Source organism: Apium graveolens, unplaced genomic scaffold (assembly GCF_009905375.1).
Source record: "Apium graveolens cultivar Ventura unplaced genomic scaffold, ASM990537v1 ctg8079, whole genome shotgun sequence".
Classification (NCBI taxonomy): domain Eukaryota; kingdom Viridiplantae; phylum Streptophyta; class Magnoliopsida; order Apiales; family Apiaceae; genus Apium; species Apium graveolens.
In genome coordinates, this window is record NW_027420870.1 from 10,804 (window position 1) to 24,292 (window position 13,489).

General features: G+C 42.7%; 1 protein-coding gene across 1 annotated transcript; it reads right to left on the bottom strand.

Annotated features, from left to right (window-relative positions):
* Nucleotides 1-320: 320 nt before the first annotated feature.
* On the bottom strand, nt 321-1,025 carry LOC141704648 (uncharacterized). The gene has a single exon (XM_074507854.1). It carries the CDS (start codon nt 1,023-1,025, stop codon nt 321-323), a length of 705 nt encoding a protein of 234 aa, XP_074363955.1.
* Between the last annotated feature and the right edge of the window lie 12,464 nt (nt 1,026-13,489).

Consider the following 13,489-nt stretch of genomic DNA (forward strand, 5'->3'; position numbering starts at 1 on the left):
GGCTCTGATCAACCACGTAAGTCACCTTAAACCATATTAGAGTAATTTTGCACCTTATAAGACTCACTTTCAACCATATATTGGTAGAATTAACATGTTAACATCATAAACATCCAATTTGACATCCTTTAACCATCTCTTGGTACCACTTCCATACGCGTCAAATTTTTTTTTTTTGCTAAATAAAAAATAAATATCAAAGATTAAAGGGTACAAATCTAGGGGCATACCCCGCGAGAAACAAAAACCAACATCCCAACAATGGATATTCGGTAAGCAAAGCAATCATGAATACAAGCATCAAAACCTATCTGAACTTCTTAAAATAATAAAAGTTGTAGTCCCATATCTTTCTTGATTCTCTGTTGAAAAAGAATAGAGGATGACAACTTTTCTCTAATTCTTAACTTGATATCACGCAGCAGTTGAGATGCTAGTTTTGGAGGCCCATTTTCATGACACCTAGCGTTTCTTTCAGCCCAAACAAAATAAAAAGTAGTTGCCACAAACAGAGATGCAAAGTCCCTCCTCATTTTATCCAAACTTGGATTGACCAAATTACCATTAAGAATTTCTTGCCAACTGGAAGTAATTATCACCGGACATTCCTTTAATATCTGTGAGATATAAAAGCAGTTAAAGAAGAGATGCTCATGTGTCTCCATGTTGTTACAAAAGAGACAAATTGGATTAACATTAAATCCAAAACGAGCCATACGATCTCTTGTCAGGAGTCTATGACGCAAGATAAGCCATAAGTTAATGGAAAATTTTGGTACAGCAAGCTTGTGCCATACCAGATTAATCCAGCTTGGTGCAACAGAACGAGGCCTCATGGAATCCCAAATGATAGATAAAGTAACCGGCCCTGAATGATTATTCCATGTTATACGATCTCTACCCCGAGGAGTAATAGATTCGCACAGAGATCGCAGATCCATCGCCAGAACGTGATTAGTAGGACAAAGGTTCCAGCCTACCTCATTTTGCATGTAGCCAACCCTATCAAGGGTATCAGATTCCATAATGGAGATGATGCAGCTGGGGAAGAGTTGAAGAAGATTTTTCCCTTGAACCCAGGGGTCATGCCAGAAGTAAAAATTCGAGTCAAAGCCCAAACTGTGATTGATAAAGTTCTGCACTTCACATCTTGCATTAAGAATTTTCCGAAGACCCCAAGAGCATTTGTGTGGCATTTTCCTGGTCCAGAATGGTTTATGATATAGAATGTATGAGTTCACCCATAAAATCCAAATTGAGTCTGCATTCGAGATGATCCTCCATAACTGAAAACAAATGGCACTTTTATTCCATTTGAACAAATCCTTAAAACCCAAGCCCCCTTCAGACTTCGGGTAGCAACATTCATTCCAGGCGACTTTAAATTGGCAGGGGCCTTGATAATTACCGCTCCATAAGAAGTGGCTAAGTAAACTCTGGATCTTCTTAAGGATACTATTTGGAAGAAAAAGGAACATGGCCCAGTGATTTTGAATTCCATGCAAGACAACTGCCACCAGAAGAGACTAATGAACTTGCAGGTCCAATGGTCAATCTTTCTACAGAGCTTATTAATCAAAGGCTCACAATCTCTCATTCGAAGTTTACCCGAAATAAGTGGGAGACCAAGATAAGTAACTGGAAGAGCCCCTTTCGAAAAACCAGATAAGTTGATAGCGAAGTCCTGAGTCTCTTCCGGAACATTACAAAAGAAGCAAGTGCTTTTCTGTGCATTAGCCTTCAAACCCGAGACATTAGAGAAAAATGAAATTCCTTGAAAAATCTGGGAGATAGAGTCTTGGTCACCTTTGCAAAATAAAAGCACATCATCCGCGAATATCAAATGAGTGAGATTAATCTTTTTGGCCCTCCAGTGATGCTGGAAAGATGATGAGTTAGTGGAAGCGATAATGCAGGATGAAAGCATTTCCATAGCTAGAACAAAAAGATATGGTGACAGGGGGTCACCCTGTCTCAAACCTTTCCGGACCGGAAAAAACCCCTCCAATGATCCATTGATTTTGATAGACATCATTTAAGTGGTAATGCATGTCCTTACCCAATTAATAAACTTATCAGGAAAGTTCATAAGAAGCAGAACATTAAAAAGAAAATCCCAACTAAGCATGTCAAATGCTTTGCAAATATCCAGTTTACAAGCAAATCTGGGGGGACCATCCCTGAGGTGATAATCTTTGCATAAAGACTGAGCTAGCAGAACATTATCTCCTATTACCCTACCAGGTACAAATGCAGCTTGATTAGCCGAGATTAGATCAGGAATAAAGACTTTAATTCTTTTAGCAAGGTGTTTAGTTATACACTTGTACAACACATTACAACAAGATATTGGCCTAAATTGCGACAAGTGAGTGGCATTAGCAGTTTTAGGAATTAGAGTAACAGCAGCTGAATTAATAATCCTTGGCAAGGCGTTGGAATCAAAAAAATATAATATCGCCTCCACAACAAGATCACCAACAATATCCCAAGCTTTGAGAAAGAATTCCGGAGTGAATCCATCTGGTCCCGGACTTCTGTTTTTAGCCATACATTTAAGAGTACTGTGAATTTCTTCCCTGGTGAACTGAGATATAAGCTCACTCCATCTATCTTCAGATAATCTCGATAGTGATTGCTGATGTGGGAAAACATCCACCACTGATTCTGACCCCACTGATAGGGATAAATAAATTATGATTGTATAATTAAATACTGCATTAATTGTACAAGCTGTGGGCTACTAGGCCAAATAAAAAGATATATGAAACTCAGACCAGAAAGGTTAAGCCTGATGGACCAGATCAGGCCTGATGGAATAAAAAAGGCCCAAAAGCCCTAATTATTAATTAATTTCGTAATTAATTAATAAGGGAAAAATCAGCTATTGAGAAGAGTCCCGATAAGGATATAAATCCTTATAGATTAGCCTCAAGGGGACCTAAAAGGATAAGGAATCAGCTTCCTACTTCCTAGGACTCCTAAGTCTATCCTAATTCAAAGGCTTGTTCACCAAGTCTCCTATACCAAGTCCAATTCAAGGACCACCAACATCTATATAAGGGGTCTCACCCCCACCCATCAGAACTACGTTTTTTGACTTGATCCTTGGCAATCAGCAAGGTACGTAGGCATCTTGTTAAGGCAGATTGAGTCACGAAACACAAGAGCAGTCAAATCGAGCCTTGGAGCTCACGTTCCTTAGTATTAAATACAGCAATTATATATAGTAGTTTTAATCCATAACATTTGGCGCCGTCTGTGGGAAAAAACGGAACAACAACCATGGTGAGAACACGGAGAACAACCAGCACTCTGGAGGAGGGAACACCATCAGGGACAACCCAGGTGATTTCATCAACCGTGGAGGTTCCTCCCCATTCAACTTATGCATCTACTCAGGGGGAAGCCCAGACAGGGGCAACTCATCCTCAGCTACAAGGGACAACTCCTCCGACTATTCAAGGTACGAATCCTCAAGTTCAACAAATACATATACCTGTGAATTCTCGACCCGTCGGGTATGAATATTCAACTATTGTTACTACTAACCCCCCTTATGGGATGCCCCTTCACCCTGAGGTTGGAGGAAGTGGATATGCTGGGCGAAGCGAAGCACGAGGGCGGTCGCCCCCCTATATACGAGGTTTGGATCCTATCCCTGAGGATCGGGAATTTTCTGGTCCATACACTGAGAGAGACTCCGAATCTTCGGATGATGAAGTGGCCCCGAGAAGGAGGCGTCCTGGAAAAGAGCCAATGGCCGATGGAAGGCAACGCCCCCAAAGCACCCCAGGGGCGAATCCCCAAGAAGTGCAGGAAAAGATCAGGGCTCATGAGGCTGAAATCCAAAGGCTGAGGCGTGATTTGGAGGCTCACCAAGCCACCAGACCCCACATACCTCCTAGGGGGAGAAATCCTCCTCCTATCATAGACCTGGATGGTCCGGTAAGAAGAAGGGCTGTTGTCCCAAGAACTGATCCAAGCAATCTCCTTCCCCTTGGAGATCCTGATGATCCAACTCCACCCTTCACAGAAGAGATAATGAATGCCCATATCTCAAGGAAATTCAAGATGCCCACTATCAAAGCCTATGATGGCACGGGAGACCCCGCTAATCATGTTAGGACATTCTCTAATGCACTGCTGCTACAACCCGTGAATGATGCTATAAAATGTCGGGCCTTCCCTCAAACCCTGTCGGGTATGGCTCAAAGATGGTACAGTCGCCTACCCCCAAATTCTATTGGATCATTCAGAGAATTAAGTCAGGCTTTTATTAAGCAATTCATCAGTGGAAGAGTCCATGAGAAAAGTTCAGCATCTCTTATGAGTCTTGTGCAGGGAGCTAAAGAATCCTTAAGAGATTACCTAAATCGTTTTACAAAGGAGGCTTTAAAAGTCCCAGACCTTGATGATAAGGTAGCCATGATAGCACTGCAACAAGGAACTAGGGATGAGTTTTTCAAGATGTCTTTGGCCAAACGACCCCCTGAGAGCATGTTGCAGCTCCAAGAGAGGGCAGGGAAGTATATCAAGGTTGAAGAAAGTATGAGGAAGACCGTAGTAAGTAATGAGCCCACTGGAGGCAAGAAACGAAAAACTGATTTGGAGTATATCGCTAAGGATAAATATCCTAGAACTGAACAAAACCCTGATTCAACCCCCAAGAAGGGAGGACCTGGGCAAAAGTTCACTGAATACGCTAAGCTGAATGCTCCCAGAAGTCAGATTTTGATGGAGATTGAGAAAGACAGAGATATTCGCTGGCCTAAGCCCTTGAAGGCTGATCCCGCCAAGCTAGATAAAGGCAAGTATTGCAGGTTTCACAAAGATGTTGGCCATGACACCGATGAGTGTAGGCAGTTGAAAGATGAAATTGAGTTTTTGATTCGAAAAGGAAGGCTGAACAAGTATACTGGAGATGGAGGAGACAGAAACAATAATGGAAGGAAGAACTTTGAAGATCGTAGGAGGGACCAAGATGATCAGGGGCGGAATCCCCAACCTAGAGGACCAGTTATAAACACCATTTATGGAGGGCCGAGACCTCGAGGGCCTGTGATAAACACGATCTTTGGAGGTCCAACTGCTGCTGGATTGTCCAAAAATTCCAGAAAGGCATATACTAGAGAGGTTATGCATATTGTTGGAGAAGCCCCGAAGAGGGCCAGGACAGAGGTAACATTGGCTTTTGATGATTCCGACCTAGAGGGTGTGAAGTTTCCCCATGACGACCCGCTGGTCATAACGCCGATAATAGGAAATAGCCCGGTTAAGAGGGTCCTTGTGGATAATGGTGCTTCTGTGGATATCTTGCTCCACGACACCTTTCTAAGGATGGGGTATAACGACTCCCAGTTGACACCAACCGACATGCCGATATATGGATTTGCTGGAGTAGAATGTCCTGTGGAAGGGATAATTAAATTGCCAACCACCATAGGTACGGAGCCAAGGCAAGCAACGCAGATGCTGGATTTTGTGGTGGTAAAGGCTAGTTCAACTTATAATGCTATCATGGGGAGAACAGGGATACATGCCTTCAAGGCAGTCCCCTCTTCCTACCATTCAGTCATGAAGTTTCCCACCCGAAACGGGATTGGAGAAGAGAGGGGAGATCAAAAAATGGCTAGAAGCTGTTATGTGGCCTCTTTGAGGGCAGATGGAGTCGGGGGCAGGTTCTTCCTATTGAAGATATGGATGTTCGAGAAAATGATGAGAATAGAGGAAGGCCAGCAGAAGAATTGGTTTCGGTTCCTTTAGATCCCAAGAATCCTGAGAGGATGACTTTCATTGGAGCTACATTAGAGGAGCCCCTTAGAGGGAAGTTAGTGAAATTTTTGCAAGAAAATAGTGATGTGTTTGCATGGTCAGCAGCTGATATGCCAGGCATAGACCCGGAGTTAATTACCCACAAGTTAAACGTGGATCCAAGCCGGAAGACAGTGAAACAAAAGAAAAGAAATTTTGCCCCGGAAAGACAAGAGGCTATAAAGCAGGAAGTGGAAAAGCTCTTAGAGGCTGGTTTCATTGAGGAGATTCAATTTCCGGAGTGGTTAGCAAACCCTGTAATGGTGAAGAAGGCTAATGGAAAGTGGAGGATGTGTATAGACTTCACCGATCTGAATGATGCATGCCCTAAAGACTGTTTTCCGCTGCCTAGAATTGATACTTTGATTGATGCCACCGCTGGACATGAGATGCTGAGTTTCATGGATGGGTTTAGCGGATACAACCAGATCAAAATGCATAAGGATGACATTCCAAAGGTATCATTTATCACTGACTTTGGTGTTTATTGTTATCTTGTTATGGCGTTTGGTCTCAAGAATGCAGGAGCCACCTATCAAAGGTTGGTGAATAAAATTTTTAAGGATCTTATTGGGAAGACTATGGAAGTCTATGTTGATGACATGCTAGTCAAGAGTCTAGTAAAGACTGATCATATAACCCATTTGAGGGAAGCTTTCGAGGTCCTGAGGTACCACAAGATGATGTTGAATCCCACGAAGTGTGCTTTCGGAGTAGGATCTGGAAAATTCTTGGGATTGATGGTCTCAAAGAGGGGAATTGAGGCTAACCCCGATAAAATAAAGGCAATCCTGGACATGGAACCCCCAAAAACTGTCAAGGATGTTCAGAAACTCACAGGAAGGGTTGCTGCGCTAGGACGATTCATCTCCAAGTCAGGAGACAAGTGCTTGTCATTCTTCAAGTCATTAAAGAACATTAAAAACTTTGTATGGAGTGAGGAAAATCAGAAGGCATTTGAAGAGTTAAAGAAGTATATGGGCCAGGCCCCGTTGTTGGCCAAGCCAATTCTGGGTGAAGTTTTATTCTTGTACTTGGCTGTTTCAGAAAGCGCCTTGAGCGCGGTGTTGGTTAAGGAGGAACTGAAAGTCCAGAAACCCGTATACTATGTCAGCAAAATTTTGCATGGTGCTGAGTTGAATTATTCAGCCATTGAGAAATTCGCTTTAGCCTTGGTAATGGCTTCAAGAAAGCTGCGTCCTTATTTTCAAGCTCACCAAATTGAAGTGCTAACAAATCAGCCACTGAGAAATATCATTCACAGTCCCAAGGCAAGTGGGAGACTAATTAAGTGGGCAATAGAGCTGGGAGAGTTCGATCTCAAGTATAAGCCACGTATGGCCATAAAAGCCCAGGCACTAGCTGACTTCGTGGTGGAATGTACCATACCCAACCAAGAAGTCGGGGGGCAGGAAGATACCACACCTCAAGACAAGGGAGTCGACAATGGGGACAAGGAGAAAGAATATTGGGTTCTCTATTTTGATGGGGCATCAAAAACAAATTCCAGTGGAGCAGGGTTGGTTTTGCAAAGCCCTGATGGATTCTTAATTGAGTATGCCATGAAGCTAGACTTCCCAACCACAAACAATGAGGCAGAGTATGAAGCCCTGATTGCTGGCCTTGGTCTAGCTGGGACACTTAGAGTCAAAAACTTAAAGGTCCGTGGAGACTCGAAGTTGATCATATCCCAGGTAAAGGGAGAATTTGAAGCAAGGGATGATACGATGGCAAAGTATGTTCGCCTAGTAAGGGCTGTGATGACCCAATTTAATGAATGCCATGTTGAACACATTCCAAGGGAAGAAAATGCTAAAGCAGATGCGCTATCAAAGTTTGCTTCATCTGAGATTGAAGAAAGTTCAGGAAGTGTGTACTTCCGTGTTTTGAAGACACGAAGCATAGATGTTAAGCTTGTGGCTCCCGTAGGCTTGGGGACGTCATGGATTGATCCCATCAAGGCTCACATTCAGACCGGTTGGTTGCCAAGCGATACAATTGAGGCACGGAAGTTAACTGTTCGAGCACTAAGGCCCGATGAAGCACGCTTGGCTCTTGAGGAAGTGCATGAAGGCATTTGCGGGCAGCACTTGGGGGGCAGGGCCTTGGCTCATAAGATAACTCGTTTAGGCTTCTATTGGCCAGAAATGATGGCTGATGCCAAAGAATATGTAAAGAAGTGTGATCGTTGTCAGAAGCATGCACCAGTCGCCAGACAACCCCCCGAGATGCTGACCTCTATCAACTCACCTATTCCCTTTGCTATGTGGGGGATGGATATTCTAGGGCCTTTTCCTATGGCCACGGCACAAAGGAGGTTTCTGATTGTAGCCATTGATTATTTCACCAAGTGGATCGAAGCCAAACCTTTGGCCAAAATCACAACTAAGCAGGTTGCACAATTCCTGTGGGAAAACATTATGTGCCGATATGGAATTCCCCGTATCCTCGTCACTGACAATGGAACACAATTCAACAACGAAGAATTCAAGAAGTATTACGAAGAAAATGAAATTGAGTTACGGTTCACCTCTGTGGCTCACCCGCAAGCCAATGGGCAAGCAGAGGTAGCAAATCGGATAATCCTGGATGGACTAAAGAAGAGGATCGAAAAGTCAAGAAATAACTGGGTGGATGAGATACTTCCCATATTGTGGGCCTATAGGACTACCTGTAGAGTCACGACAAATGCAACTCCTTTCATGTTGGCATATGGGGCGGAAGCGGTAGTTCCCGTGGAGATATCACATTCTTCTCCAAGGATTCAGGCTTTTGATGAGAAAGAAAATGAGGAAGGGCAGAAGTTAGCCCTGGATCTAATCGATGAAGTACGAGATAAAGCACACGCAAAGATAGTAGAATATCAGAAAAAGGCTTCATTCTACTACAACCTAAGGGTTAAAGAGAGGTTTTTCAAACAAGGTGACCTAGTCTTGAGAAAAATAGAGGCTTCTGGTGTCGGCCAGAAAGGAAAGCTTGCCCCAAATTGGGAAGGGCCATATAGAGTCAAGAGCGTTCAGGGTAGAGGAACCTACAAGCTGGAGACTATGGATGGTTTTGAAGTCCCGAGAACCTGGCACGCACAAAACCTGAAGGTTTACTACGTGTGAGATGGTCGAAGTACGATTTTCACTCGTCGGGATGGCGAGTAGGTTGAAAAGCACCTTGAAGCTTTGCTTGCTTAGGATTTATATGTTTTAGTTTTATTACTAAATTTATTAAGACTTGTGTAAGGGACGAATCCCAGACAATTTTATGAAATTCATAAGTTCTTCAAAGTATGTTTGTGGCCTAACAAATAAAAATCAAATGCATGGATGCAAGCATAAAAGGTGATAAATGAAATAGATCTGATAGATGTTACAAAAGTTTGATAAATAAAGTCTCGAAAATAAAAAAAGCCACGCAGGGCTGAAAAAGCTCTAAGGAGCTGAAGTACCCTCGGCATCCATATCATCGTCCTCTCCACTCTCGCTGGATGTCTCTGTCGTCTCGGAGGAGGAGGAAGAGCTGTCGTCCTCAGCAGGTCTGGAAGAAGACTCGGGAGGAGGAAGGAGTGGATCCTGAGGAACATGGTCGGAGACAACTACTCGGGTACGAAACCTCTGTAGCAAAGCCTCGTCATCAGGACAGATATAGTCCGCCGGGTTAATATCAGGACAAGCCTCGTTCACGGTCCCAAGGGCCGTGTCCCAACCAGTCCTAAAAAACTCGGGAAAGACTGAATCATCCCTAATCCTCATAGATTGGGCAAACTCCTCCGAGTCCAGATAGTTGTCTATAGCCTTATCCTTATCCGCCCGAAGTACCACCAGCTCGGCGTTAGACTCTCCGAGTTCTTCCTCCTTGCGCTTGAGCTTCTTCTCCAGGGTAGCATACTTCTTCTGCTGCCTCCTGAGGGCATTATCGGCCTTATCAGAAGCCCGCTTCCATGATTCGGCTTGCCTCACAGCGCCTTGAAAGTAGGCGTTAGACTGAAACAAAACAATTAACAAAGTATAAGGCAAGAAAGTGCTACAAGAACGAGAAATAAGTTTAAAAAAGAGAAGGCATACCGAAGCCAAAGATTGGGCTCCCATGAGCTTAATCCTCTCAAGGTCAGGGGTGGCCACCACATCAGTAAAGTCCTTTGGAGTCACGCTATGGTAGGACCAATCCCAAGCATGCTTCGTGGAACCAACCACGGTATCCCCTCGGCGGAATCCCCAGAGAGGCTGAAAGGCGCCTGTAGCAGCAGCAGCAGGGGCAGCAGCAGTGATAGGAGCATTATGGCCCTCAGCTCCTTCAGTTGAAGCCTCCCCCATAGGCTCCTTGTGCTTTCTCAAGAAGATAGGCTCTGTCGCCTTTCCTCGGGTGTCTAGGCCTGCTAACCGAGCTTTCTTCATCCTAGCTGTTTCCTCGACCAAGGGGACATTGTCCTCGTTAATCTCTTTAGCAGCTGAAACAAAGCAAAAGACAAAATAAGTGATGTTAATAATGCGTGGAATAAAGAAAAATTGAGAAGGGAAGAGAAATACCCTGTTGAGAAACAGAGGATAGTCCCACATGAATCAGGGAAAACTCTTCTAAAAGAGTCCAGCTGGTGGTGGTGCCATCATCCTGAGTGAGCCCATTATAAATGATAGTTTCTTCAGGAGTTAAGTGAATGGATTTGAGGCTACCATCACTGACCTTCCCGAAGGAAGATCGAAAGAGCGTGCCCCAATCGCCATTCTCCCAACGTAACCCGACGAAACTATTCCTCCAATTTGGATTATTATCAGGAATAGAGGCGCTGTTAAAGATATGTTTGCTTTTGGGCCTTTGTTTGACATAAACCCAGCCACAAATATTGGAAGAACTATTGTAACATTGAAAGACTTTCCTAAAAACGGCTACAGAAAGAGGAAAGCCCTCCCTAAGACAACAAACCATAAAACATAGAATATTCCTCCAGGCGTTTGAAGGAAGCTGACACGGGTTGATTTGTAAGTCAGCCAAAAGATGAGGGATAAAAGGATGGAAAGGGAACCTAAGCCCAGCATTAAGGGCGTCGGTATAGATGAAGAGAGTATCAGGCCTCCAGTGGCAAGTACGATCACCACCAGAGACTGGAACTAGTCTAAAGGGGGGAGGGACGTTATAACGAGCATTTAGTTTATTGAAATCTATGTTATGCCAAGTATTACAGTGATTAAAGGAGTCGAGATGTGCAGTGGAAGGATATTCATCCCCCCTAGTGTTAATCATATCGATCAAAGACATATACGAAGAACGAATATCGATATCCTTACCTCGTTTTGAAGCCGAGGCTATCTTTGCCGCCCTCTCGGAATTCTTGTCAGCCATTAGAAAGCTAGAAAAAGCCTGAAGGAGAGGTTGGAAAACTAAAGGAGGGATTTGAGAGAGGAAAGGCTAGAAAGTTGGAGGAAGGATGAGAAGAAATTTGTTGGATGATTGAAGAAATGAAATGAGAGGTGTGAGGAATCACACTCTCATCCCACCTCTTTATAGCCAAGAAGAAGGGGATTTGGGCCTCAAAAAAGCCCATATGGGCCCAAAAATGGAAGGATCTGGAATGTTCCAGAATATTTTAGAAAAGTCTTAGAAAAGTATGGAAAAATCTGGAATGATATGGAAGATTCCAGAATATTCTGGAAGTCAGGCTTAAGAGTTCAAGCCCAACCCAAGTTTGAACGGGCTTTGGAATTAAAGCATGATAGAGGCCCAGTCCAAGAAAGCCCAGAAAAAGGGCCCAATTAGTTGACAAATAAGGCCCAGATTTAAGAAATAGGCCTATGAAGCCCAGTAAGAGGATAAGCCCAGTTAAAATGAGCTCAAAAGAATACAGCCCAGGATAAGGGCCCAAATCATAGAAATATGCAAGAAATTAATAGATTACAGACCAATTCGACCAGGAAACACAAAGGAATCCTGATCAAAACTCCTGAGGTCGAAATCTTGTCGATCAGGGCTGAAAAATAAGCTTAATTCGACCTGAATTGAGACTCATTCGACTAGAAATCAACTGAAAACCCTGGTCGAAACAATCCTGCTCGAAATAGCTTCGACCAAGGCAAGAAAGGCGGCTAATTCGGTCAAAACAAAGAATTCTGACCTCAAACCCTGACCAAAAAATTTCCTGGTCGAAAAAGGGAAAATAGCTGTTTTATTCGATCAAGAATGGCAGAATGTTTTTGACCCGGTCGACCAGGAAACCAAATAAAATCCTGGTCGAATGAGCCCTGCCCGAATTTGCATCGACCTGGGCAACAAATGAAGGTTAATTCGGTCAAAAACGGAGATCCTGACCGAAAAGGGCGAAAATCCTAGTCGAAAAAAAAGGGGGAAAAAAATCCTGGCCGAAATTCGACCAGGACCTCTGCTCGAATATTCCTGCTCGAATTTCCTTCGACCAGGGCTGAAAGAAGGTTAATTCGACCAGGATCCTGGCCGAATGGATTCCTGGTCGAAAACTGTATTAAAAAAAAAAAATCAGGAAATTCCTTAAAATAATTTTTGAAGAATGTTAATATTTTCAGAAATTAAGGAATAAATCCAGAAATTAAGGATAAATTCCAGAAATTAAGAAATAAATCCAGAAATTAAGGATAAATTCCAGAAATTAAGGATAAATCCCAGAAATTAAGGGAAAAATCCAGAAATTAAGGGAAAAATTCCAGAAATTAAGGATAAATTCCAGAAATTAAGAAATAAATCCAGAAATTAAGGATAAATTCCAGAAATTAAGGATAAATCCCAGAAATTAAGGGAAAAATCCAGAAATTAAGGGAAAAATCCCAGAAATTAAAGGATAAATCCCAGAAATTAAGGGAAAATCCAGACATTAAGGGAAAAATCCAGAAATTAAGGATAAATCCCAGAAAAATAAGGAAAAATCCCAGAAAAATTAGGGAAAATCCCAGAAAAATTAGGGAAAATTCCAGAAATTAGGGAAAAATCCCGGAAATAAGGGAAAAATTCCTGGAAATCAAAATAATTCCTAAATAAAAGGAAAAATTCATTGTAAACGTGTAGGTCGCTCCACACTTTACGGAAAAACGAAACCCTGTAAGGGAACAAATAGACCTAACTTATGCGAAACCTATTCAATGTTTCCCAAAAGTTGGGGGGCAAATGATAGGGATAAATAAATTATGATTGTATAATTAAATACTGCATTAATTGTACAAGCTGTTGGCTACTAGGCCCAATAAAAAGATATATGAAACTCAGACCAGAAAGGTTAAGCCTGATGGACCAGATCAGGCCTGATGGAATAAAAAAGGCCCAAAAGCCCTAATTATTAATTAATTTCGTAATTAATTAATAAGGGAAAAATCAGCTATTGAGAAGAGTCCCGATAAGGATATAAATCCTTATAGATTAGCCTCAAGGGGACCTAAAAGGATAAGGGATCAGCTTCCTACTTCCTAGGACTCCTAAGTCTATCCTAATTCAAAGGCTTGTTCACCAAGTCTCCTATACCAAGTCCAATTCAAGGACCACCAACATCTATATAAGGGGTCTCACCCCCACCCATCAGAACTACGTTTTTTGACTTGATTCTTGGCAATCAGCAAGGTACGTAGGCATCTTGTTAAGGCAGATTGAGTCACGAAACACAAGAGCAGTCAAATCGAGCCTTGGAGCTCACATTCCTTAGTATTAAATACAGCAATTATATATAGTAGTT